Source organism: Dermacentor andersoni, chromosome 5, assembly GCF_023375885.2.
Source record: "Dermacentor andersoni chromosome 5, qqDerAnde1_hic_scaffold, whole genome shotgun sequence".
In the NCBI taxonomy this organism is placed as follows: Eukaryota; Metazoa; Arthropoda; class Arachnida; order Ixodida; family Ixodidae; genus Dermacentor; species Dermacentor andersoni.
Genome location: NC_092818.1, coordinates 72,099,991 through 72,127,795, shown reverse-complemented (window position 1 = coordinate 72,127,795; position 27,805 = coordinate 72,099,991). Strand labels below are relative to the sequence as shown.

Here is a 27,805-nt window from a genome sequence, read left to right as displayed (position 1 = left end):
CCCACAGATAGAATTCACAAGACTTATGTTCTGACAGGATAGTTTTCCATTGGGCGCACTCTTTCAGCAATATTTAGCTTGCCATGAATATTCAGCGGTGCTCGTTAGGTAGCACTACTAAGGTGTACCAACTGCTCTCCTAATATAGGCGAACATGACACTTCATCTTCTTCAGTGACGCAGTGCCTACGACGTACTGTGGCTGCGCACGAGGTCACTGGTTTGGTTGCCGGCGATGGTGGCCACATTTCAATGAGGACGAAATGAACGCTCGTCTACTTAGATTTAGATGCCTGTAAATAACGTCCTTTTCTGCAACAACAAAGGAACGACTGAAGTTTTCTCATAATACCTTAACAAAAAAGCTGAGGTTTCCAATTCCACCGGCGAACGCGTCGCACTGGTGGCTTCAAGGATTCGAGATCACTTTGCGTGCTACCGTGAAATAAGTTGTTTTATAGAGTGTTTACGAACATGTGTCCATACATAACTCAAAGCAAAAGAAGAAGAAAAGTAGACCTCTAGCACTGTAACAGTTCATTTCGCTCTTTTCAACGAGCTAGCATGCTCCTTGATGAAAGGTTTGAGACCTCGGGCCATGTTTCGCTGGGGCCATGTTTCGTCAGCGGAACACCAAAGTATCTTCGAGATAGGGCACAGATTCATGCTTCTTTTCTCGGGAAAAGGGCATGTGGTGGTAGTTCACCGAGAATGTCTTTCTCGATTTTATATCTCACTACAGCGAACGCAAGCAGACATGTCGAGGACGAGATTAACTTTCTCAAGAACATGTTTGAAAAGCAGTGAATGAAAACAAATTGTCTACACTCAGAGACAGGCTCCTAACCCGACAGTGTACGCCTTGCAGTGCCTGATGTTTTAGAACTTATAGCGCTGGATTATTGTTTTCCGAAGGACATTCTCTCAATCGGCAAGAATGAATAAATATAGAAACTAGTATGGGCGACTCGTGTCGTCCGCCGTGTTTCTGTTCAATATTGTCTGTCATCCTTAGCGTAAAGCAGCCGATTTCGTTGGCGGTTTATTGTTGGCTCGTTATTGTTGTGGCCTGGGTACGAACTTTTACTTGATGCGTATTTTTATGCACCGTTTACCCTCTTCCATTTCTTACACGTCTTTCAGTTTCGTTGTGGATCCATATTCATAGCTTTTGGTTGCGTGTACGGTGTGTATGGCGGAGCGGATTAGCAAGAGAGGACAAAATACGGAAAGGAACGTTTCCATCTGTGTTAGCGCATTCAGTTTGCTGGTAGTATAGACTTAAAGAGCCGTCTGATCTTCGATAGAGAGAGAGGGAGAAAGAGAAAGAGAGAGAGAGAGGGAAATTCACCTGAGCTGGTGCGTTCTATTCTTCTACTCTGCACTGGGGAGGCGGGAAGGGGAGTGAAGGTATTGGGATGGATTAGAATGAGGACATCTCATCTTAAATCTTAAAGCTAGATTACAGCTGCTATGCCCACTGTGCGCTTTTATAAGCATTGAACTTTCAGAGCACTCGCGTTTTCACGGGCACTCGGGTATACGTGATAACTTCCTTCTATACTTATTCCATCTGTGCGTTATTGACTCTAAAATAAATTGCCTAGTTTTCTCAGCTAACAGTTCTGCGTACTTAAAAGGTGTCGAGCTTTCCGTTGAGTATGAACGTCAAGACATTTTCTTTAGCGTTCACAGAGCGCTACAGCCTTCAATAATTTTACGTCTGCTCTCTGAGTGCTCAGTTTTTGTTATCCAAGAAGTGTTGCTGCAGCTGCAGCTAATCGCAGATGTACGGTCTCTGTGAAAATAAGAAAAATGAGGAAAGTGAGAAAAAGCGTCCCTCAATTATTTTGATTAGACCAACGCTCCAAGAATGGCTTTGTAGTTGTTACGTTAATAACACTTGTTTGTAATTCAATATACCCTGAGCACGTGGGAAAGAGGAAGGGGGGCATTGTTCGTCATTCAATGTTTTAATAACATCAAATATTGCAATTATTCATTCCATTTATCTGTTTTGTTTACTCCGCGTGAGGCAGTTGGCTAACATTATTGAGATGTTACTCTTGTAAAAGTCTCGCATGTGTTATAGAAACTTCGGTGAATCACAAATTATTTTTTTTGTTTCGTGATGCTGGTCCCCCGCCTACATTTACGTTTGGTATGACATACATATCGAGATCAAGTTCCCTCTCATTTTATATGCAGTTATCCGGAAGTACATGTGGCGTCTCTTCGTTCGACTTGCTACCAAGTCATTTGTGTAATGGGAGAATGAGGGTTGTTGCTGCTTACTGCCTTCATCGCGCCCCTCCTCCAAGTTACGGTTCGCCTCCCCCAAGTGGCCCTTCTACTGCCTTCCGAACTTGTTCTTTCATTTTAATGCGATTAGCATTGCTTGCCTACTTAAGGCATATGGATCCTATCTAATTATCTAGCCTCTTTGGCCGACCCACTAGTCCTAGTTGTCCTGTGACACAGTGATTCAGTGGTCCAATAACCTAGTGGTCCAAGCTTGGACCACCATGTGTGCGCTCTCGGTCATCTTTCTCGCTCCATTGTCCAGGGAAAACACGGGGAAGGCGGGAGATGCAAATTCAAGAGCATGAGCAAAACGTGAGCAAGGTGAAAGCAGGATCCATGGTTTCCCAAGTGGACTTGTCTTTTTCGTTGCTTTGAAGACAAGGTCACTTGTCGAAACTTTGGCTCGTGGCTTCACCTTGTTCTCCTTCTGCTCGTCGCTCCCTTGTCGTCATTCAAGCTTCATGACCTGACTCTCGTCATATCGTCGTCGTCACACCTTCTGCAAAGAGCCAGTGGTTTGAACCATCGTATAGTTGGGCCATGTTGCTGTTCACTTTATGCGGCAACGAATGGAACAAACGCCAAACGCGTGGGACACCACATGCCTAGGCATCACGCTCGTCAACATGACTGGTCCGTCGGGTGTGTGCGACGGTATTAAGCGCGGAATGTACAAAACCTACTCTTCTCTATACGCCATATCTATTCGCATTCTACTATATATCTATACGCATTCTCTATACCCCTATACGCCAGGCGCGGGTTCCCTCCCGTGCCCTTCCGTCTCGGTTTACCCGACGTGTTCTGACAAGGCGCTCTACCAAGGGGCCGCAGAGAATGAGCATGCCAGGATGGTGAAGGGTATAAGAAAGCTAGCGAGCCACCAGATGTGGTCGCATCTTCCCTTCCGTGCAAATGCACACACGTGGAACGTGTTTGTATTTATTTTTTCTTGGAGTGCGCCGGTAACACGTAACAATGTATTAAACCTCTGTTGTTTGTTTTTACATCACCTCGTCTTCCCTGATGAACCTTTTCCGATGGTCAACCAGGTTCGAACTACAAGCAGACGCTGTTGAAGATTCACAACACAGCGTTCCATTAAAACCCACTAAGCTTGTGCTCCTAGTAGTGACATCGTCGTCGTTGCTAGTAGTCCGAAGGTGATATGCCGCCGTCGTCATGTCACCTTCGTCGTTTTGTGGACCTAATTCCTTCTTCGTCATTCATCGTAACCATGGTGTCGTCTTATAATAATGATTATTGAACTTTTTTGTTGCCATCGTCGTATCGCATTTGCATTAAACAGTCGCTGTCATGCATTCGTCGTTATACCGACGTCGTCATGCTGTATTAGTCGCGCCATTAACACCATTCGAGCTTCGTTATTCAGTGGCCGTCATATCGTCATCTTCATGACGTCGTCAGAAGCTCGTCGTAATCTCATTGTAATAATGCCGTCGTTATACCATCGTCATCATTTGAGGATAGACATCCCATTGTGATAATTTCATTTTTGCCGTTGCACCGACGCCATTCCACCTTCGTCATTCTCTCTTCGTCATAAAGTAGTGGACGTGCCTCTCCGTTCACGAGCGACCATGCAAGCATCAGCCATAGTAAAGCGGGCCGATACCGAAAAGAGTGTATGCCGCAGGTAGCCGAAGCAAAGGAAGTCTGATAATCACCACGGAATATTTTATATAACCTTGCCTCCTGGAATATGATGTGTCGCTACATTGCTTTATGCTAACCATATTGCCGTCGACATCCATCGCTAGATCGGTCCTGCCGTAATTTTTTTCTTTTTTTCGTATAGTAGCCTTATGGTCTGTAACAATAGAGTTGTTGGTTACATGGATTGTGGTTACATCGGGATTTACCATGCACCGGTCCCTTCGAAACATGAACCTACTGTTTGTTACCTATATTGTTGTTTTTTTACTATGCCCGCTCGCAATTGTCACCGCGCTTTTCCCGGGGCGATTTCGTCAATGACAAAGAACCTTGTAACAAAATTTAAAAAAAAATTGATGAGTTATTGCGCAAACCATGATAAAGGAAAGGAACCACCTTGCGTATATGCGCATTCACAACTGCGTCCTCGTTATTTTTTTTTTTTATTCTACTGGGCCATGTTCTTGGCGAAAGTTTTTCTTGTATTAGCAATCAGGCACGACATTGCGTTCAACTTTTTTGGCATTGGTCTTCGCCGCCTTGCATACAGATATATATTTTCATAAATCTTCGTCGCATTTATTTTATTCCTCAAGCGCACATGCAATGTTTTGATTTACTTCTGCCCATGATTCAGTGTTTGTTCCCTTTCTGAAAGAAGTTTCGACACGTCATGGAGCATGCTAGTCTCCTTTTTTTATTATTCTTATATGGTATTTAGGAGATGTTGTCGCCTTTAATTGGCGCCGGCTACTCCTTTTCACATAGGAATTTAAGAAAAACGAATAAATCATAACAAAAATAGTGAAGTCATAACAAAACAAATTTAGGTAACGTAAGTACAGTAATGTCCCACTTTAACTGAGACAACTCTAAATCATAAAAACACCAATCCCAGTCACGTAAGTAGTCTAATGCCACACTAAAACTGAAAGTCCTCTCAGTAACACAGCAACACAGACTAGTCACATATCTGCACTAAAGTAAACACAAAGCACAAAATCCCGTCACTTAGCTAGACTAAAATAAGGAAACATCATATATCCTGGATTGAAGTCTTATGGAGTTAACTGAACCAGAGATTGGATTGGTCAAAGTCGGGTAAAAGAAGAAGAAGTATTTTAATGATTGGAAAATGTAGAGAGGTCGGACAGATAATGGAGCATCTGGCCTGCTACTCTACGTAAGGGAAGGGGAAGAGGGGAAGAAAAAGGGTCACAATGGGGGTTGATAATGGGAGGAACGAGGTGAAGGACACATTACACAACTGGTATCACAGGCGTGAGTCCAGGCCCGTGTCACCTAGGAAACGTGAAAGTGCACGCATTGTCTCTGTCGTCTGCCAACTCTGTGGCCATGCGCCTAGCAAGGGGTCCTCCGACAGTGGTCCATTGTATGTCCAAACACATACAATGCGCTATCACATTTAAACACTCTATTCATTATTTTACGAGAATATTGCTCACTCCTAAAAATCTTTTAAGGGCCAATAACGCTCGTCCTTGCAATGAGTATGTTGGGGAAGTACCTAATATCTTCCTGAGGCTAAAGGGCCTGCGATCTAATGCCACTAAATCAAATGCTAAGCGTTGTCTGTGTGCGTGGTGTCACGGACATTCTAGCAGAAGATGCTGTACATGTTCATCTGCGTGGCCACAAGTGCATTCCGCACTATCAGCTCTTGAAATTTTATGTAGAAAGGGTTTTGGGTCCTCGGTACCGAGACGCAGACGGTGAATCGGCGTTTCAGAGGCTCTGGTTGCATTTAATGTTGACGGGATTTTAAATTCGGTCTTAAAAGGAAACAAAATCTACTAGCCTCATCGGTATTGCTCAGTATAAATTCTTCGAGTTAGAATTCTTCTAACATAGACTAGTGACATAAGAATGCGTACAAGGCGGGAACAGTTACATTACACGCGATAAAGTGAAGAGGACCCAAACAAAATCATCGACGCTGAATAGCACCGTCAACTTGTCAATGCGCTCCTGGCTTTTTTTTCTCTCTCTTTTTTAACGTATGCCTCAGATCCACGACGCCACTATTGAGACGGATCTCTTGGGGCAGGCTTCTCCTAGAGAAGAAATAATCGAAGAGTAAAAACACAAACAACGCTGTGGACTACTTTCAGTGCACCTGTTCATGCGTCGCCGCTATTTTATTGATTCACCCCTCGCTTTTGTGTTCTACACTCTCCATCAACCGAATGGCTCTTGAATCAATTTTTGTCTACACATCTGCCCTTGCGGCGCCTTTTCTTGCACTCTATCTCCAAGGCTGATTTTCTTTGTACTTTGCTTAGGGACATGTTATTCAAACGCGAAGAGGCGGTATATGCAACGGGTCTCGTCCATGTTTCTTTCCTTCACCCTTACTGCATCTTGTTTCGATCGTCCTCCTTATAGCATGCAACGTTTTGCTCTTCTGCTTTTGCTTCGCGATTCCTCGTTATTCTCTGAAGTATAATTCGAGGCGAGCTTCTCAACATCTCGTGTCTCTGTTCTATTAGAAGTATTGCATGGTTTCTTGACTCGTCTTCCCTTGCTACCACCTTTTCTCTACTTTTATTTTCCCCCGCTCCATCTCATTGTTCCTAAAGTACGCATCGCTGATTACCACACATCCGATGCTTCTCGGAGAGCATGGGAGAAGCAGACAAGTGCCGTACGGAAGACGCGCGCACCAGCCCCAACCCCATTCCCCAACCCAGTAAAGTGTGGGGAGTCAAACTAAGGCGCCACGGTGTCGCGCCGGTACTCAGGGAGCGTCACCCGTCTTTCCAGCCTCCCTCTTTGCCTTGTTTTTGTTACTCTTGGCCGCCTCACTTATCCTTTTAAACTGCGCAGATATCGAGCGTGGGGACACGGTGAACAGCGGGTGCACGTATCACGTTTAGAACGACAGCACGCTGAGCTAGTTGGTAAGGATTCATTATGCAAAAAAAGAAGTGAAGCGTGCAGACAGGACACAAGAGTAGAGAAGTGGACAACACGGACACCGTATCACGTGTCACTCGCACAAGTGTTTCTGAATACATTTACGACGTGTCGTCCGGCGGTCGCGACATTTCTGAGTCGCTTGCTTCCCTTCTCTCATCAGTAGTTCCCGAGGAGGCCATCGGCGCTAGCGCGCAACATAAATAATTGCCCAATGAGAGAGCGATCACACCGCAGTATCTATGATCCACTGTGTTGTTTAAACATATTCACCACACGTTTGTTGAAAATAAGTCTTAACCGAGAAACGTTTTTGGTCAGACCTATAACGATGTTTATTTGTAAATTTGTCTTCACAAAACATAATAATAAGCGAGAGATAGAGCCGAATATATTTCCTCAAAAGTAATGCTTGTGATGATAACCAACAGGTGGAATGCGGCAGGCGACGCATTTGGAAAATCAGGCCATCTCGTTGTACTTACTGTAATTTTTCATACTAATAAAAGTAGGGAGGGAAGTAAAGTAAAACTAGTCAATTACTTATCTGGTATAGCTCAATTACTTTCGGGGAGCAGTAAATGGTAATCGTAATCAATCACAGTATGGGAAGAAATACCAATTGTTATCGCTAACTTTCTTACAGTATCGTGTAAAAGTGTGCTTAGAACCATTCTGTGCAGCGCTAGCAGAAAGTTGTTACTAAAAACATTTCCAGCGTATCTTAGCTATCGCTGTTTTCAATTTATTTGTGTGCAAGAAGGCTACTGCAAACAAGAACACTCAGAGTTCCGCCTGAGCCTCATGAAGTCTTTCAGTGACGAGAACTGCCGACTACAGAGGTTACAAATCCCCAACTGCTGAAATATGTCTCTGCTTGTCGGTCACCACATCCTCAAGTCAATTTCCATGCTAAGTGGGAAAATTAAACACGGAAATGTTTTGTGTGCTGGTAAAAAAATGGCTGTGGCTTAGCTAAGGTTAAGCCCAGGATGCGAAGCATACTAGCCTTTATTTTAGTTGTTGAACCACTGTTTAGCCTGGTGAACTGCTGTTGCTTGGCTATATTTGGTTCGGCTAGACGAAGAAACAACTCATGCGTTACTCTGCTTCGCCTTCAAGAGTGGAACGCGATAGCGTTCCCGTCGACCCGCCAAGGGGTGTAAGACAATGGGCTACGGCGCAGCGACTACGCGCCCCGCATTGGACGCGGTGAGCGTCGAGCAACGCAGCGTTCGGCGCGGCAACGAAATGTGCGCCTGAGCAAGCGACGCACGCCTGAGCCTTAGAAACAGCTCGTCTCTAAGGCAACACCGCATTCACTAGAGGCGCTTTTGTACCGCTTTGAAGCATCGTACTCGTGGCTCAGTGGTAGCGTCTCCGTCTCACACTCCGGAGACCACCCAGCCACCCAGCCCATCTTGCAAGAGTTGAGCCAAAGCCACCTAGAAACAAGCGCAGCTGCTTATATACCGCGGCGACGCCGCGAGCGACGGCGCGAGTTGGAGCCCCGTTTCTCCTCTGTCGTGACGTCACGGTGTCACGTGGTCAGCCTTGAAGGTGACGCCGCGAGCGACGGCGCGAGTTGGAGCCCCGTTTCTCCTCTATCGTGACGTCACGGTGTCACGTGGTATTGAAGGCGACACCGCCGCGCCTGAGGAGCTGGGTTGAGCTCTAGTAATATGCTTCGCATAAAACTCTTTATTTGGTCGGAAAAAAGTACTCGATAGAAAACCAGAACATGGTGTGGAGACTGAGGCCAGGCTACGCACACGGTTCCTTGCTTTGAAGTTTGCCGCGCACAAGCGAACTTTTATATAGGTAGAAAACACGCATTAGGGGCGTTCATCGAACAATGGTATTGCTCTAGTTTAGTGCAAAGAACACACCTTTCCAGCTAACCTTAGAATTCTTAAGCTCTGCAGTGAAGTTTTTCTTAGTACTGCGGTGAAGGAACTTTCAGTTCGTTTTTTATCAACTATTTTCCAAATACTTTTTTTCTCGGGGCCTTTTTGTGAAATGATGTTCAATGGTGTATTTATTGGCTGTGTTCGTTGCGTATCTATTTTTTGGATGAATACAAACAATCATTATAGTTGGGTGTTTTTGCAGAGAGTCTGCGGTAGCGAAAGTGTCAAGGCATTAAGTTTTTTGCACTGACACTGGGGATACATGGCACAACTGAAATAGGATGACAGGTATCTGCACTATTTGGAAGAAAATAAACATAACTGACTCGCCATCCCGGCCCTGCGAAAATGGATGTCCAGCGAAGCTGTTGGAAACCACAACTGTAACTGCTTAGGGGAGTGTGCAATGCTTTATGGCTTTAGAGTAATGATAGAAATGGGAGTAAATGTAATTTTGACAGCAGGCCACTGCCGATAGCGGTGCTGCAAATAACATTGAAATCTGTTGACAGGCTGGTTATCTTATAAACGAAAGGCTAGCGATGTCACTCCCCACGCAGCAAGCTGACGTCGCCGTGGCAACTTGCGCAACAGTAATTTTTCCCGGGAAACGTATGCGGGGAGCGCTAGGTGCTTCGCATTGCATGTAGGCGCAGGAGCGCTTTATCATAAATTATGTGTTTCCGAAGCTCGTTTTGAGCTTGTTCTTAACGGAAGCGTATGCTGTCTCTATTTTGTATGCGTGATTCCAAAGAATGTATGCACTGCTCGCTTCACTTCCCTGAGTGTTTGTAGCCACTGCCTTACGGTGGCATGGGCCATCACATTTATGGTATGAGCCAGTGATGATGGTAGTTTTCTCTTGACGTTACGCTACGAAGAAATCCAGGGATCCTAGGCACAAACAACTTCGCTGTAGAATGCCGGTAAACAGAGGTTGACGCATCAACAAACTGTTGGTGGAGCCAACAAAGATGATGGTGCCAAGTGAACGCCATGCTACTTAGCCACCTAAGCTACTCTGGCTCTCTGCAGGATTTTCATCCGAAGCCTGCTTTCCCCTTCCTACTTGGCACAGCGCGCAAGCACCATTGCAGAGTCACACACCAACAGCACCGGTATTTGAACCAAGAACGCTCGTTGTGGCTCTTTGTAGTCTATGGAATAACTTGGCCTTGAATTTCCTTCCGGCCTGACGAGCATGCCCACAATCTGTGCTCTGGAATTCGTGAAGGTCACCAACTGTATACGAAAGCCACATGTACACATTAAATACTTAATTCACTATTTCTTTCTGTGAAAGAACAGGGCACTGACAGCACGGTTCCGTAGCTACTAGCTGCACGTAAGCAAAACTTTTCCATGGCGTCGTTTCTCGTTTGCATGTGATTATCGCTAGCAAAGTTAACTTTATTCAGATCTCTTATTCAGTTGTGAAGCGCCCAGCTACTAACCGTCCGGGCTGGAAAGCGAGCACTAGCGTTCCAGCATGGCAGTGACACCGCTGCATATGGAGCCTACATTCAAGCGCTGTTTTAGGGTGGTGACCACACCAGAATTATAACCGCTGCTTGCAGCCAAGTTTGGCGAGCCGCCATTTTCGTATCCGATCTCGTTAAAGGTTGCGGCGTATGAATCCCTACATTTTGTTACTCTCTGACGTGTCCCCACATTTGTACGCCGTTTTATTACATGCCTTCAACTTAGTTTTATAGCAATAAGCGCAGGAGTACTGCATGGAATTTCACTATCTATGTTGCCTTTTACTTTAATTTTAACCCATCTATTTGTTGTCATTGTATGTCCCGCGGTACATATAAGACCAACAAGTGGTAGAGCATGTTGGCGTGCTCTTTCCGTATTATTATCCTGCATCGATAATGCGAAGTGCATTTAGGCACTGTCGTTGCCATCCATTTGTACGCAATATAATGCGTGCTTTTCGAAGTGTGTGGTAATACAGATCGTGCTTACTATTCTCTTGAAACACGAGGTAAACGTCTCGCCTAGTGCGCTAACATACGTCGTATGTCGTTGACGGCTGAGGCCGAAGTTTGTTTGAAAAAAATTCGGCAGGGACACTTAAGACTGCTTACCTGGACGAATGCGAAATCAGTATACCATTTCTAGACCTCGGAACGTTCTGAACCCGCTCATTGCACTCATGAAAGCACGCACTTCATGGTAGCTTGCGTAACAGTCATCTTTACCAAGAAGCGTATGCGGGGAGCGATACGTGCTTCGTATTTCATGTAGGCGCAGATGCGCCTGATCATTCATCAATTTGTCCGGATTCTTGTTTTGACCTTGTTCTTTATGGAAACGCATGCTGTTCAATATGTTGCATGCGGGATTCGAAAGAATGTATGCAGTTTGCTTCACTTTGCCGAGTGTTTATAGCTTCTGCCTTACGATGGTATGATCCATTGTATTTGTGGGTATGAGTCATTGATGATGGTAGTTTTCTATCACGTTATGCCATGAAGAAATATCGGGATCCTAGCCATAGAGAGCTTCGCCGTAGAAGTCTGGATAGAAACATTTGGAAACATCGTAAACTATAATCACAGGAGGGATTAAAGTCATAACTACAGGAAATGCGATGTTCCAGCAGAGAAGACAAACCACGGGCCCTAGCTTAAGAATAACAGTGATGGCTCTAAAAGATGAAGACATTTAGATAAATCAGAACGTGTTATTTGTATCTTATTATTCTTATGCCAGTTGCGTAATTCTTGTAACGCAGTATAGATGTGCACAAAAAACACAACCCGAGGCGTCTACGGACGGGTGAAGCTGTCACAAAAAATGCGGGCAGCTCTCCTGTTTCCCAGTGACATGTACAGGGATGCAGGGGGCGTGGGGTTCCGCCTCTACTCCACCACAGTTGTCCCCTCCCCGGAACACGTCGACATTTCTGCGCCGACGACGTATAGTGAGCGTGTTATGCGCGTCCTCTCTCCCCCTTTTCCCTCATATTTGAAAGGGAAGCTTTCTTTGCTTCTTCGTTCGACTTTACCACTGCTGCTGCTGCTTTCTGGCACACCGCGTCAGGGGGTGGTTCAGAGCGTGTGTATACATCACAGGAGAGCGACACAAAAGAAAGGCAGCGCGAGAAACTTGTTTGGACCTTTGCACCACCTTGAATGTGCACAATGGCCTCTGGAGCTACCTGGGCGTCGCTACATTATCCTCTTGAGAGTTGTAATTATCCGGGACCCCCCGGTAAACCATTGCCGAAATTGCAGCGCTTACCTTTCTACTAACGTGCAAGTCCAGTGAGAAGGTAAACAGAATGCTAGAGAGGAGGCAAAGACCCGGTAGAATCGACGCAGCCGCGAAACGAGTGTATAACAGTCTTGCCACTCTTTGCTCGTAGTTCCCATACAGGGAAGGGGCGCGGGGCGGGGGGAGGTATCATGAGAAGGTTAGCAAACACTACTGCTATACACACTACAGCGGATGTGGCAAACGAGATAAATCTAAATTCAAGGCGTGGTACTGTACGTTTCTCGAATTTCTGAAATATAAAGGCCAGGCAGAGCCACGTTAAAGTGCACCGTAGGGTCTAGGCGACACTACGGAAGCGCCCACTCGTCAAATCAACACTTCTGCGCCTGTCGCGGTAGCTTGGTGGCTATGGCGTTGTTCCTGGTCCAGGCGTATTTCGACGGGGGCGAAATAAAATACGCTCGTGCACTTAGATTGAGGTTTACGTTAAACAACACTGCGGTGCCAAAATTTAATTTGGAGTCTGTCACTACGGCGTGCCCCATAATCCGATTCTGCTTTTGGCACGTACAGACCCATAATTCAATAAAAGGTTAATTCTTCTGCCACGGTGATATGTGCCATATGAGGCAATTAATATGCTGAATCCTCTCAGATGTTATGACTTATGGGGCACAACAAAACCTCGAGCAGGCACCTCGCTCTGTGTGTTCTGTGTGCTACGCAGAGAAACACTAGTCAAGCACGCAAGGTAGCGTGTACCATCAACTCACCACTCTCCGGTTGTACTAAACGTTGAAGAAATTTAATGTTCGCCGTCAACATCACCGCTAATTATTGTCAGTCAAAGCAAACAGCCAAGAAAGATTCGCTTGCATCGATTCCCACATTGCGTGCGGTCAGCATAACTTTTTATGGGGGCTTTCAATATTACTACCTTAGATCTAAACCTCTTCCTTTCGTCCTTTAATCAATATAGCAATGAACAACTCACCTGACCAGATGCATGCTCGCGCAGACAACACAACAGATTATGCAAGTCCCATAAATGATTGACAGCACTCAATTTTGAACGTGGCCCTTAGATGTAGCTTCTTGGTAAAATTGTAAACATTTCGCCGAAAGAAATGGGGTGAAAACGGCGGCTCATTCAACTTTGCGCTTATTTGGCTTCTTTTTTTTTATTACTGGGAAGAACGGTTGGGCGAAACATCGCCCTACTGCTCTCCTCATTAATCATGACATACCAGCTAGCCCAAACGGCTAGAATTTTAAGTTTACTTTTTATTGCTTGGTTGTTCACTATCCACTTCTCTAGGTATTGGTTTGCAGGCAATGAATGACCTTTCATCCTAGCGAGCACACATGTGGCCAAGTTTTCGTAAGTTGGCGACAGTGACTTTTATTTCTAGCGATTTTCTTTTACTTTGTACACACATTTTCAAACCTACAAACGTTCATTTAAATAAAGACTTGCAACAATAAATTAAAAGTGTGAGGACGATCAACCCACGCACATTCACCTATACACAAACCGAGGAGTGAAACGGATAGCAAATGCTGTGCCACCTAGGACGAATTCCCTAGAGCGGGGTGCCAATCATCACAATAAAACAACATGTAGAGCTGAGTCCAGTGATATGCTTGGAAATGGCCAGCAGTGGGTGGCGGTTGGCAGGCGCTTGGGATAACCACCACTGATTGCGCTGAGTTTCAACACACACACAAATAGTTGTGTTGGCGTCCCCGCGTGCACGTCGAGGGTGAAATCTTCACAAATGTTTCACATAACATAAGCACACGCGCACATACATACACGCACACACACACTCGTGCACCCTCGGAACGTACAGCCGCCTCTTCATGAGGTGCGTCTCGTTGTCTTAACGTTGCATGGCACTTCATATTTGGCACATATCACATGGTCTTGCATAATTTGCTTCTCCCGTAAGCGGAGGCGCTCTTTCTTTCTCAGCGACTGAAAGGACTGCTACGAAGGTCACAGCAAAGGCTGGCACTAGAGCGCTTTCCATAAATATCTTTGCATCCGTATTTGGCAGGATATCGCTTAGTCATTCCATCGGAAGGTCGTAACTGTTTGTCGAAAGCACAGGAGACCACTAGCTGAAGAAAGGACACGTTTCGCGTACATCCGTGATGCAAGAGTCCACTGAAATGCAAATCATAAGGAAGAAGTTCAGTGAAAGGTTACGTCATTTCTCACATATAGAATAATAGCTTTCCAACTTGACCTATATTCAGACATACCCCTTTATGCCGATGATTGCGTTTTGTAGCGCCTAATAACAAATGCATTAGACTTTGCCACTCGCCACGATGACCTCCTACAAATTCGAGCATTGCGCAGGGAATGGGTAATGTCCCTCTACGTCAATAAGCGCTCACAGGCGTGCTTTCATTTTCCGTCGTGATTATGTAGTGTCATTCTACTCGCTTAACAACGTTACTCTAATACAGGACGAGACATTTAAATACCTAGGAGCCCGCACCTCTTGTGATTTATCTTTAACCCACGATACCAATCAGTTAACTTATTCCTGCAATTGCTTGTTAAATTATTTGTGTAGCGCCGTGTCGTCATCATCGCTCTCAGTCAAACTTCTTGCCGATAAATCCTGTGGCATAAAGCTCAAGAACAGGAATAAGATGCCTCAGAAAAGCTGGCCAATGTTTCGATAGGAGCCATAATTCGACATAAAATATTGTGCATGTTCCGGTTATAATAATCAAGTTAACGTGATTAATACCATTGAATTGGTCTAGAAGCGAGCTGCCACTTATAGGTACATTCCTTCCGACTAATTTTGAGCCATAAGGATCGCATCTTTAAGATTCCGGTTGTGCCTTACCTCGCCCTCCTACGACGCAAAACTGGCCGTTTTTGTTCATTTTCCAGGTTGTGTCGTTCACCACACCCAGGTAACGAAATAATCAATCCAGCGCATCGTTTCTGCCACCTGACGCATCCCAGTGCAGCGCATCCAACACGTACCCATTGCACTACTGATTAACCTTCTCTCTCTCTTTTTTTTTTGTGCACACAGCCCGGGGTAGAATGCCCCCTTCTTTAACATCGCCCTCATAACTAAAATTCTTCTTTTGAAAGCTTCAAGCCATGTTTCAAGTCATGCCACTTAACCTGACCAGTCAATTTTCTGTACACCCACCCCTCAAGTAACGGCACGTTTTTGGGACTTCTGAGGTATTCTGAATGAATGAATGAATGTTGGGATCATGACGGTGAAATAAATTTTGCTCTAACTTGAGCTTTTTACTGGTGCTTATGTTTTGGTTCCAATTTCTTAATCTCATTTGAACGACTAACAGTCGTTTGTATGGATGTTAAAATATACAGTTGTTATTTTCAACGCCCACGCTTCTAACGTAGAGACCTGTACAGAGCAGTAACTCGGGAAAAAAATAAGACGCATAGTATATTGCAATGCACTCTCCGTTCTCAAATACTCTACGTCCAATTTTGACTCGTCAGCCTTAAACCATAAGCACAAGTGCTCCTCCTAAGCACGCATAAACACCTGTGCTTAAGCTTTAACTATTGCCGCTCCTGCCCTAAAAAAGCGTTACATTGTATTGAGAAACTAAAACTACAGACATTTGAACGAGTAACTTTCCAGGCTGAGTGGTTTTGTAACGTCGCCTCAGACATAGACAATTAGCACAGCAATCCTAAACGACTGTTTCTTCCTGCTCACGCTATACAACGTATCGCATTTTTGTTTCTGTTGAGTGGTATCCATGCTGTACATTCAAACATTTGTGAGCAAGTAATTTCGAGGTCTTTCCTCGATTTACGCCTACTACTCGCTATGCTGACTTATAAGTGTTACGATTTTCACTTTTCACTTTATTTTGGTGATAACTTGTTGCGGCATCCAACAAATTGTAGCAAATCTTCAATGAATTATTTATAAATATACATGAATTCCGGCACTACATTCATCTGTTTTAGCAAAAGCCCTTTATTCTTCTCCACTCTGAAAACAGGCAGCTCAAGAAACATTACCAATTGTTATCCTGTTGCCAGGAGTTGAATCGCCAATTGCGTGACCTTTGCGTGACCGAGGCGTTTTACTGTGGCGGTGGCTGCGTATGGTGAGGCTGAACGTGACAGCAGGGGCCGTATCTTGATAGCGATCTGCGATGGGGGCATAGGCTAGGTTCACCGAGGGCTGGCAACTTGTGTGCAGTGTGTTGTCGCTGCTTGGCTCGCGTTGTAGCGAGAGGCAGCACGAAGGTCAATTTGCTCGCTGCGGCTGTCGCGCTTCCTCACGTCATTGTTTTGACAGCCAGTGTTCGCAGTCATCGAGTTAATTGTGTTCACGTATGCTTCTGCGCGCGTGATACCGTGCTTTTTAACTTAGTTTTTAAGTGAAGGTTTCCAAGTTTACACAGCCGATAAAACTACCATCCTTATTTCGTATAGCTGTATAATAATTCGCTACTGCGATCGATGCGTCGCCTTTAGGCAACTTTTTTTGTTTCTTTGTTCACCTTACATCCGGCGTGAACCCCGACGTTTTCTTGTCGTTTCCAGATAATTCTGTAGACACGCTGCTTCTGTGGCAGGATTCGGTGAGGATTCTGTCAATACTGCAGACCTCAACCCATTGGTTCCCTTCTCTGCTTAATATGAAAAAAAAAAACACTTGAAAAGGTAGAAGTGCTAACTGGACGTAATTATTACCGTGCCAGCAACGTTTACAATACAGGTATTCAGAGGCAAAAAACCTTCGACTTAAACAATCAGCTCCAAGCATATTAAAAGATTGCTTTTGAAACTCAACGCGCACAACAACATCATCGGTTAAGTCACTGAACTCACGCAAGTCAATTTAGTTGACAATTACATTACGTTTCCGTTGCAAACATTTCTAGAAGCACAAGAGGAAGCTGACTGCTTACACATAGTACGACATGAACAGCAGTAGATCATTAAAATCTGTGCTCTTGCAGCCATCGTCCTCGCTTACACGTAGAAGGGTGTAATCCCTCTCGCGTCCTTCAAAGATACTCAGCACAAAATTGCGCAAATTATTCCTGACATGCAATCCCAGGCGCTGTCTTTGGGCACGCGCTAAGGATCTGGCGTTGAACGCCCAGTTGTTGCGTTCATGAGATATAATTGTAATATATTTACGTCCAAATGTCTAAGCTGTAGGTCGAGCATTCCTTTAAGCACTGGTTCTATATATATGCTGCATGTATACAAGCCTTGCCCCCTCAACAAGATTATATCTTCATACGATGAACAGAGATGTTTAGCTAGAGAAGGAGTGGTATTTCTCTCAAGAACTAAAGCAGATCTTGAAGGGCGATACAGCGGAGAGATCCAAATAAATGTTTGCCATATTTTGTATCTGGATTAAATTTTCTACACAAGAATTTTAAAGAGAAGATTTGTTTGCCTCTTCTCCCGACTTTCCGGCCGTAGCTGCTGCTGTTATCGTCTTGGCGAGGGTACCGCTAGGTTTCTAGCCAAATTCCAAGATGGCGCTCACCTCCGCGCCTCCCGCCTGGCGCCTCGGCGGCAGCTTTCGCGGTTTGTCCATATCGTACGTGCTGTGCTTGCTTTCCTACGCGACAAAAATGCAGGCGCTGGGCTGTGGAGGTCGCGAGCTTGGCTGTGATAGTGTCAACATTACAATCGTCCATAGCCTGAAAAGAGCGCTTGTAGCTGGCGTCTCAACAGCGTGCTGGCCCCGTATGCAAAAGAACACGTAAACACGCGCCAGCAAAATGGCTCCAAAGCGTGCACTCAGCGTCGAGGACACCCAGTCCCGGAAGAAGCGTCGCGCGGAACAGGAGCGTCTTCGCTAGGCAGCGAAACGTGGTGCAAACCGCGAATGTATGCTGGCTCGAAGACGTGAGGCAAGACAGCGACGCGTGGCGGCCATGGAAGGCGACAAGCGTGATGAGGACCACGACCAGAAGAGGCAAGCAGAGCAATAATCATCGTCAATGAAAGCAAACAGCACCGCAAGCTTCGCTTACATCGATTCCCATAGTGAGTGGGATCCGCTTATTTTTGCCATATCTCCTACATAGATGCTAGGCACGGTTTGTAGATATAAAAGTGGTTTTAGTACAAAAGGTGTGCTCAAGTGATTGCTCGTTTAATGCCTTTACTCCCCTGCTAAAGTCATCAATTTTTTTCTGAATGTATCCACAGCTTTTTTCAGCTCTGCAGACGCTGGATCCTCGATGTGTGCCCCGCATATTAGACATACACTTTCCCGCATTCAAATGTGAGGCCCATTTAATTCTCGCTTATTATTTATATTCACACATAAAGTTTACTGTTACTTACCTTCAGTCTTGTGCATAGCTGAGCTATTTTGAGCGTGCCGGATTGCTCCCTCCCCTGGAATCTTCTGACTAGGTAGGCTAAAGGACAACGGCTGAATCTGGGAATTGGATTCTGCAAACTGCGAGAACATTGCATACCATCGATACTCAGCGCCGGTCAACGTATTATTAGATTTTCTTCCTTAGTCACAATTATTTTAAATTGTTCTTATTTTCTTTTGTTTACACTTACCATTATTCTTCACTTGATGAATTAGCGTTTCGCTCCTATGTTGATGCGTGTGCGCGACATCGTTATCTTCCTGGTGACGCAGCCGCCCCGAACTACTGTTCTCACTACCTTCACAATAAAAGAGCGTCCTTCTAACAACAAGCTATAAATTATCATCTCCATTATATGACGATCATTTATGACCTATTTAAGAGCATGGCTCTCAGTCCTTAATTTTTTTTCAACGGAAGTGATCTAGCTGCAAGTTTCTTTTTTTTTTAGCGATGGTGTTGAATTGCAGCGCGCCATGAAAAAGCATAAACGTGCAGATTTTTTTAGGAGACGTCCTAACTTAACGCTCGTTCTATAGAAAATCCGCAAGAAACTTACCTCGCCTTGCTGCTGGGCGTTCTGTCATGATGGTTGAGCCGCTGACTCGATGATCAGCAATTTTTGCTGTTTCCGAAAATGCCCTAGCAAAGTCCACTTCATTGTAGACAGAGTCATCGTATGAACTTCTCCCGCTGGAGCAGCCACTTGTGCAGGAGCTGTTGCTCTGCTCAGCTACACTCGTCCACGAAGGAGCTGCGTTATAGGACAGTGCAAATGTGCAAATTTTTAGGCCACTCTGCTAGGATCTTTTAAGCAAGCAATCGTAACATTCATTTGCAGTGCAGGAATACCACGTTGTGTGGTGAACACATCATACACAACTAAACCCTATAATGCATCACTGAAGTAAAGTGATCGCGCAAAGTGCCGTAATTTTTCCGGCTGTAAATGAGCATCCCTGCAATAGAGTGCCGAGGCGCATATTTGCATATCATTCCGCGGTAGCTATCATAGAACGGACGCTTAAAGCGAGTTCGCGCCGTCACCAATGGCGTGCCCATCGTCGTGCTGTCCGCTATCGACGGCGCATGCGCCGCTCGCGCACAATACATTACGGGGTCTCGAGAAACGCGGAGTGTGTTTGGCTGCCTAAATAACGAAGCGAAGTGAACGCACCACCAACGCTCCGCTAAATCGGCTCGCTGGCCGAAGCCGGACAGCGTTGTGGTTTCCGCTGGTGCGAAGGGCGTTTTGCGAACGCGTGTTGTAAGTGCGCCAGCGTTCCTGCTGAGATGCTGTGTGTATGATACTGGTACATTGTAGAGGCTGACGGATTTTTATGCTGTGCTCGTTGTTGGTTGGTTTGTGGAGAGGCGGTTGCGGGCTGTGAGTAGCTGCAGGTGTGGCGCCATCAGAAACAAGAGGGGAGATCCATTAAGCTTTATTGATTAGTTGGCGCAAGAGAAGACGTCGCAAGATGACGAGTGACACAGAGCCGAGAGTTGACGCAAGCATTTACATAATCACGCTTCGGTCTTAGAGTGAACGCAAATGATTCACTTGCGCCTACTCCAACCGTGGGTAGAATCTGCAAAATTTTTCTGCATTCCCAAGGTTTAAGCAAGGTCGTCTAATGTTGTCGAAATTGCCGAGCTTTAACGTCCGCATACTTTTCTTGCTGCGTAGGCAGTCGCATGTAGGTCGGAAAGAGAAAGACGCCCTTTCAATGCACAAGGTATCTCAATAAACTCCTATGTTGCCTGCACATATGCTACTTACTTGAGGAGTCATTGCTTCTGAATAGCGGTAATGGTAACTGACCACATATACCGATAATGCCGGATGTACCAGCCTGATCATCCGGGCAGCATGTATCAGATAATACCTTCAGAAGGTCAGCCCTTCCATACAGGTGCTGCTTTCCGAATTTATTTCATTGGACATTGCTTACGCAGACCAAGGTTTCCATGTGCAATGTGATAGCATTGAGAGGGCAGAAACTTCCGTGGAGATTTTTTAACAACCTCACGAGGTTTTCTGTGTTGTAAACCATACAGTCTATCTGTGGCCTAAACAACGCAGCCACGATGACGTCGCAAGGAAGCTCCCTTTCATTTATTCTTAGTTCTGGCTTCTACGCACCTGACGTTTAAGAAGCGCCAGGCTTTCTCTTATAGCCGTATGGCCGGGCCAAGCCAGAACAGTCGAGTTACGCACTTGCCATAAATGCTCGTCGAAACACTAATGGTAAAAACGTGATTACCATCGGCCTCCTAAAATTTCTCACATGTTACCTAATCATATTTAAGTAAAAGACAGGCAGATGTAGCTTTCACGTACTTTAAGTGCTATCTGAAATAACGTTCCAAATTGGTAGTCCTCACCATGGCTTGACATACAATCTGTGTCCCCAGCGAAGCTGGACTGTAGTGACGGTCTTCGTGACATGTCCTCCATATCTGAATCTGCGTTGGCGTCCTGGTAAATATGACCTGAGAAAAGGAAAACTGGTTAAGGTCAGAAACGGGGGGTCCAATTCACCGTTACAACGAGGTCAGCAAGCTTTAGGAGAACAGGTAAATTAACCGTTCACTGCACGATCTAATCAACAAAGGCAAACCTCAGGGAAAAAAATAACAAGCCGGATCTATTTGTACCGTTTCAGCTTTCTTCGTTGAACATTATGTATTGCGTGCACAATATTTTGACCTTGCAGTAATTCACACTGTGAATAGGTTTCTCAACACAATTGAAGTAAAACTTACCACTACCGTGCAGACATCCTTCTAGTTATCCCAATGGTGTATTTCGCTCATGCCGACACATAATTTGTAGGTGGCTAGAGCGGCAGGCCACATTAGACGATAGTGAATAGTGCCACTGACCATTGAGGTTCCTCAACTGTGCTCTTGATTGCTCTGCGGGGCCCAAGGACGGAGGGTTGCTGTCTAGTGATGGCAAGGACGAGTGCACTTCCAAGTCCATGAGAGCGCTGCTGACTAACTCCTGTCGTCGACAGTCTTGTGCCTGCATCAATTTCAACAAAAATATTGGTCTCTGAGTCAAAACACGAATGGCTCTCTTCGAAGGGAGCCTAACAGAATCTCTCTGGGTTGTTTATGAACTCTCGAAAGGCGTCCTTTGGCGAGAGTGCTTGAAGTCGCGGCAGTTAAAGCGCCCCTCTGAGGTTCCAAAATGCGTGTGCGCCACTAAGCTGAAGCTTTAAAAACAGGACTCTAGTACATCATCCATTTTTGTTCAAGGGTGTCGTACACCGTATGTGCCTTAGTTTTTGACAAATGAAAGCCAAGAAAAATCTTAATGTTTTCTTGACCCAATGGATGACGTGGGAATGCAGGTCAGCAATATGCCGGTCGCGCGTGCAAGCGCTTGCGCATCCTCAACTCTTGACTTCAAACTTGAGCGCTATATCAGAATTTCTACTGCAGAGAAAAGAAGCACGATATGCAAGTGCCATTTCTTTTTTCCTTCAATGTGGAGTGAACAAAAAAGTAGGCAGTACTCGCTGCATCAGAGCTGTATGGGCCTAAAGACTACCAGGGGCTTGAAGCAAGCTCAAAAAGAAAAGCAAAGCACCCACCACTTCTTCTCTTGTACTGGTATATATAAATGCGGCTGTGGCTGTTCTGAGGTGCTCAATGGACAATTTGCCTGATAAGGTATTCAAAAATAAGAGGGAGCCAGTGCTATGGAGAACGCACCCGCAAGTGCATGCGTGCGTACACACGCACACGCACGCACACACACACACGCGCGCACGCACACGCACGCACACGCACGCACAAGCACACGCACGCACAAGCACAAGTACACGCACAAGCACACGCACAAGCACACGCACAAGCACACGCACAAGCACACGCACAAGCACACGCACAAGCACACGCACAAGCACAAGCACACGCACAAGCACAAGCACACGCACAAGCACAAGCACACGCACAAGCACAAGCACACGCACAAGCACAAGCACACGCACAAGCACAAGCACAAGCACATACACACACACACGCACATACACAAACACACGCAGGCACGCACACACGCACACGCACATACACAAGCACACGCAGGCACGCACGCAGACTAAAAAAGAAGCAGTATAAGTATTACAAATGTTTATACTGCTTGTAAATAAATATTACAAATTGATTCCACTGATAAAAAAAATTTCCGTCGAAAGTGCTCTGAACGGAAAGCAGATTAAGAAAACGCTTACTTTTTGCTTAATGTGTATATCATGGAGCGATGGTTCTCTGAAGGATGCAGGAGTATTCGGTCGAGACCCCGCCTCGCTAGGTGGCTTCTCTGGTGGAGGAGGAATGATTTCTGACCAATTCATCACAGGAACCTTAGCGAAAACTCCACCTCGTGAAATTTTTAAACGACTCTTTTTCGTAGGCATCCCATATTCACCTGAAAAACAACGAGGACAATTTCGAGTCGCTGTTGTTGCACAAAACAAATGTCCTTGTTCTCATACAAAACCAATGTCATTTACAACACATAAATAACCCGCCGTGGTTGCTCAGTGGCTATGGTGTTGGGCTGCTGAGCACGAGATCGCGGGATCGAATCCCGGCCACGGCGGCCACATTTCGATGGGGGCGAAATGCGAAAACACCCGTGTGCTTAGATTTAGGTGCACGTTAAAGAACCCCAGGTGGTCGAAATTTCCGGAGTCCTCCACTACGGCGTGCCTCATAATCAGAAAGTGGTTTTGGCACGTAAAACCCCATAATTTACAACACATAAATGTATAACTGTGCTAATCGAGCATTTGCGATAAGAAACATCTAAACAATTTCGCCGGTTCTTTGGAGAAATATACAAGCATGAACTCATGCAGCAGCAGAATAAGAAATGGCACTCGCAGCATTGTCTAGGTCTCGTTTCTGCTTTTTTGAATAAATGAACTAATCATATATACAGGCAAGGCCAGAAATTACAGCGCTACACTCATGGTCGTCTTATCATTTAAAATAACGCTAAGCGTAAGTTGTAGGGTTCTAAAGTCGGTTTACAAATACTATTATCGGTAGGTATCCAACTCAACATATCCAATGAGATGTTCCTGTGTGTATCGCGTGAGAATAACGTAGCCGTATGACAATTGTATTAAGCGCTTGACAGTTTCTGCTAGGAAACCTAATGACCAAACCTGGATGTGGGCTATGACCCACTCCACTGCCAAACATTCTCGCGAGAGATCTTCAGACAATACATTTATCCGCATGAAAATATGCCATGTAAGCGACATGAAAGATCAAGTTCTTCATACTGAAGTGGCGCTTCCTTGACTTCCAGAGCTGCGCTTCGAGACAGTGGACGTTGTGCGTATAGAGCTGCAGTTTGCACAGTAACAAGGTTACCGAGTAGTAGTTGCATTAAAGCGGTTTACATTCCTGCTTCTTTTCTGCTGTCGTTTCTATCTGTTCTGCTAGGTGCTATCGGCGTCAGATGAAGCGCGAACAGTGGATGGCCTGGCCGAAGCATAACTAAACGCATGGTGCGGGCCGTCGAGTCACCACCATTGAAAGGCGCGTATCCGTCTTTGCACTTGCGATGATGCTGCCCCTATACGGCAATATCTTCATTTCTTTGCTGCTTTTCCTTTAGTTGAAAGCGCAATAAGAAATATAAAATCTTAAATATCCCCGTTTAGGACCGGTATTGTCTCACAGTTCTGCAAAACTGTATCTGCTACCGGCGTCAAATGAAACGCGAACAACTATGCGCGTGGTACAGTTTTGTGCCTTCAGTATTACTGCCCAGTCATCTTTTCTTGTTTTCAGATCAACGAGCATGAGAACAGGAACGAAAATATTGCAGTATAGGGGGTGCATCCTCGCGCTGTTAGGTCAAACCAGATGTACGTGCCTGTCACTGGTGATGACTAAATGGCGTGCCCTGCACCTTCAGTTATGCTTCGGCCATACGTTGCCCGGTTCGCGTTTAGGTTAACGCCGATAGTACCTGCAGGCAAGGAGATCTACCTTTAAAATTGTGCCATTTTTTAACTTCGCTGGCCTTGGGGTACTATATATATAGTATGCATACTTCGGCGAAGACGAACAAAAGAAGCAGAAAACACACTTGTTTCCTGGACGCTCTTGCCTCTGAGGCTCGGCGACACATATCTTGTTCTCTACATTCACGATCGCGCTGAGTCATAGAATAAACCCACAATATAATTTAATTCCCTGATCGAATCATTCACAGCGCAAGCTCTATCAGGTGGGTTGCTTTATCGCAAATTGTTATTCTGCGTAAATAAAAGTGACTAAACAAAAACAAATTAAATACTCACCTCCTGTGTAGCTACCTGACTCGCTTTCTGGACTAGCAAGTCTATTTTCTCTCAGCAGCCGATCGGAGACGCCATCTACAATCGGTAATAAGAGAAGGCTATGTTTAGAAAAACAATCTTGCTATTCTCATTCATGACGAAATTCCTTTTGCACATATCCAAGCGCAATAACAGTGTCCTACACGTACCTTCGTTGGCGTGCCTCATTTCAAGGTCTGAAGCTTTTCCAGACTTTCTGCTCCCTTCTGTCGGCGAGCGCCCGCTGCTAGCATCTGTGCTCTATGGAAAAGATGAAAGTTCACTGCGAATCTGTTGCCTTTTTAAACGTAGGCTGCAAGTTATTTCATTAGGTTGGTTCTGGAAATGAGATGTCTCAACGTACTTTTTCTATGATTCAGTGGTGGCCGAAGTACAAGATATATCAATGGACTGTAAACAATCTACGCAATATTTACTCTGTCTGAACATAATATCTGTAACGTTAAAAATATTATTATGGGCTTGAAAGCAACTAGTAGAAATGTTTTGGCGTAAGACTGGCCTTATATTCCAAATGGAAAGTACGCCATCCTGATTTCATCTATTTATAAGCCTAAGTTCCCGCTAAAGGCATGCTTTTATACCATTTAAGAATGTGACACTAAGCAGGGAGGATATGCGACCAATCTTTTGTTCCAGGCAACCGTTCTTTGCGTCGCTGATAAAGAAACAACTTATCAATCATAATGGTAACAGCGCGATCAAAACGACGACGGAGTGAAAGGACACAGGACGAGCGCCTTTCACTCCGTCGTCTTTTTGATCGCGCTGGTACCATTATGAATGTGTAGTAACTCGCCCAACTTTAAACCTTAAAACAACTTATCAAGCCATGCGCCCGTGACAAAATTTTTACAATTTCATTTGCAATGAGTGAGCGCTTTGGTGCAATTAGGCAGCAATGAACGACTGAAAATTTGTGCATGAAAACATTGGTAAACAGCAATATTGCTTCACTTACTGAAGCGTTTCGGCTCTTCTGAAACGAAGACTTTATCAATGTGGTGGTGGCATACGGCTCTAGGACCGAGCGGGCGTCCTTCTTGTTGAAAGTTGTCAAATTGTGACCGTCTACTTCTGCGTACTCAGGTGCATTCATGTCGCAATTTAAGGTTGCATAGACGCTGTAAGATAAGCAAGATATGATTAGAGAAGCAGTCATTAAACGCCTATAAACTGCAGCACTTGAATCCATATTCACAGTAAATCTCGATTGTCTTGTCGGTATAGAGAAAAGGAAAATATCGTGTCGGAAATAGCTTAACCCCATAAATGTTTCATTTCAACTTTCGATGTCATAACGTTGCGCTTCTCGCCTCCCTGTTGTAATTAAGCATGAGCTTTATAGTTACTACTCATCGTCAATATGAACATGAGCTGAAATAAACAAATGAGCCCTCCGGTCATCTGTACTGCGAAGAGCCTTTAAGGAAAGCAAAATCTTGTGAATGACGCCATTTTTTTTCTAAGGAATATTAATTACATTTTGCAGCACGTAATGGAGGCCAGGCCGAAGCATTTCTTCAAAAACTTAATTTTTTTTTTTGTGCACGAAAACTCTGCCACTCCCTGGAAACTGCGACCGGCGACGCGGCAGGACCGAGGCGATCGCTTTATTAACCAATTTAAATGTCAGTGCTTTGATTGTTCCTTTCGACGATCAATTCTGCTTTGTGTTGTCATGTGCAAACCTTCAGGTTAAATCCATTGGCAAAATGACTGCTGACGTGTGGCCCTAGTGCTGCGAGCCATAAGATGTTTTTCTTCTAGCTAAGCTCTTTTCTCCTAAATTCTGTCTATATCTCTGGAAAGCTGCCATCATTGGCACCGGTGCAAGTTGAGAGCACCACACGCCTGCCGGGGTGGCAACTTCAGCGAATGTTGTGTCTAGGAAGCGGACTGGCTTCCAGAGCAACCCAGACAGCGAAGACACCAGTGTACGCTCGTTCAGCAGTGATAACTTCTGTGACTATGACTTCTACCTTGTGTGGAGCCGCAATACAAGGCGAAGAAACACCAGTGCCTCCATGACTCCGAGCACGCCGGCTGTAAGACCAACTCGGAATACCGCAGTTAGTAGAATTCCATTTTTGCCAGAAATCGCTACCGACAACCTGAAGTGACTCAACAGACGGTCTGTCTCAGTGCAACATAAAGCTGTGGCGTCACATTATGTCACAGATGCCAGAGAGAATGCGTTGGCTATTGACCTTGCTGATGACACTGCATAAAGCACTTTGAGCAAAGTTACAGTTCGCATATCCCCTGGAAGGTGGTTCCATTGCTGGTGTCAACTACGACGTGAAGCTCTCCATCACCAGTGCGGACTTCGCGATTCTAGTGAAGCCAGCCGTTGATGGCGTCGTCACAACGCATTTATCTCGCCTCGGTACATCCCACTGAGTGAAAATAATGTCCGAGGGCGAATCAATCCCTTGGAACGTCAATGTTGACCACATTACACATCCCCTGTGTCCATTTGTCTTGAGGCCACTCCAATGCCACAATTGCATGGGGCTAGGATAGGTGAATGTTGTGTGCGAGTGGAGTACACTCTAGTGCGAGTACACGAGAGTTTGTTCACGCTACGCTGAGCCCCATGCTGCAGACTCCTATGCAACCATGGCTCTCACATGCGTCAACTGCCCTAGGTCCCATGATGCTTTCTCAACGGACGGTCCCAAAGTGAAGAGGGAAAGTCAGATCTTGAAGCAGATGGTGAGCAACCGTTGGTCTGGTTGGGAAGCTCTTGCAGCCGTTAAAAAACGACTTTCCCGACGCTTTCGGACTTAAAAGAAGGTCTATGCCTCTGTAAAGAGTGCACCACATCCAACGACACCTCCTCCTTAACCAGTTAGGCCTTGCGGAGTCGAGTTTAAATCTTACAAGTTCATGGCGGAGAACATGAATAATGAGGCTTCGCCCACGCCATAAGGTTTCATACAAATTACTGCAGGGAACTGTAGCGCTAGTGTCAACGAAAGC

The 27,805-nt window shown here is 45.3% G+C and overlaps 1 protein-coding gene and 1 long non-coding RNA gene across 3 annotated transcripts in view; one reads left to right on the top strand and one right to left on the bottom strand.

Moving 5' to 3' along the window:
* Positions 1-27,805, top strand: part of LOC140218481 (uncharacterized) — a 105,507-nt gene that overhangs the window by 61,023 nt on the left and 16,679 nt on the right. The window lies entirely within an intron of this gene.
* The window catches only part of LOC126531976 (roundabout homolog 1-like), a 113,830-nt gene continuing 99,470 nt past the window's right edge, over positions 13,446-27,805 (bottom strand). The window contains exons 17-25 of one of the 2 annotated variants that reach the window (XM_072288204.1): positions 25,782-25,944; positions 24,970-25,060; positions 24,782-24,856; positions 22,691-22,887; positions 21,336-21,477; positions 20,835-20,942; positions 19,009-19,203; positions 18,409-18,526; positions 13,446-14,229 (exon numbers count right to left, since the gene is read on the bottom strand). In XM_072288204.1, the coding sequence (XP_072144305.1) occupies positions 18,486-18,526; positions 19,009-19,203; positions 20,835-20,942; positions 21,336-21,477; positions 22,691-22,887; positions 24,782-24,856; positions 24,970-25,060; positions 25,782-25,944 (1,012 nt within the window). In that variant the 3' untranslated portion in view covers positions 13,446-14,229; positions 18,409-18,485. Of the gene's footprint in view, positions 14,230-18,408; positions 18,527-18,884; positions 19,204-20,834; positions 20,943-21,335; positions 21,478-22,690; positions 22,888-24,781; positions 24,857-24,969; positions 25,061-25,781; positions 25,945-27,805 lie in introns of those variants that run through there. The other variant, XM_072288205.1, reaches the window with a different exon arrangement.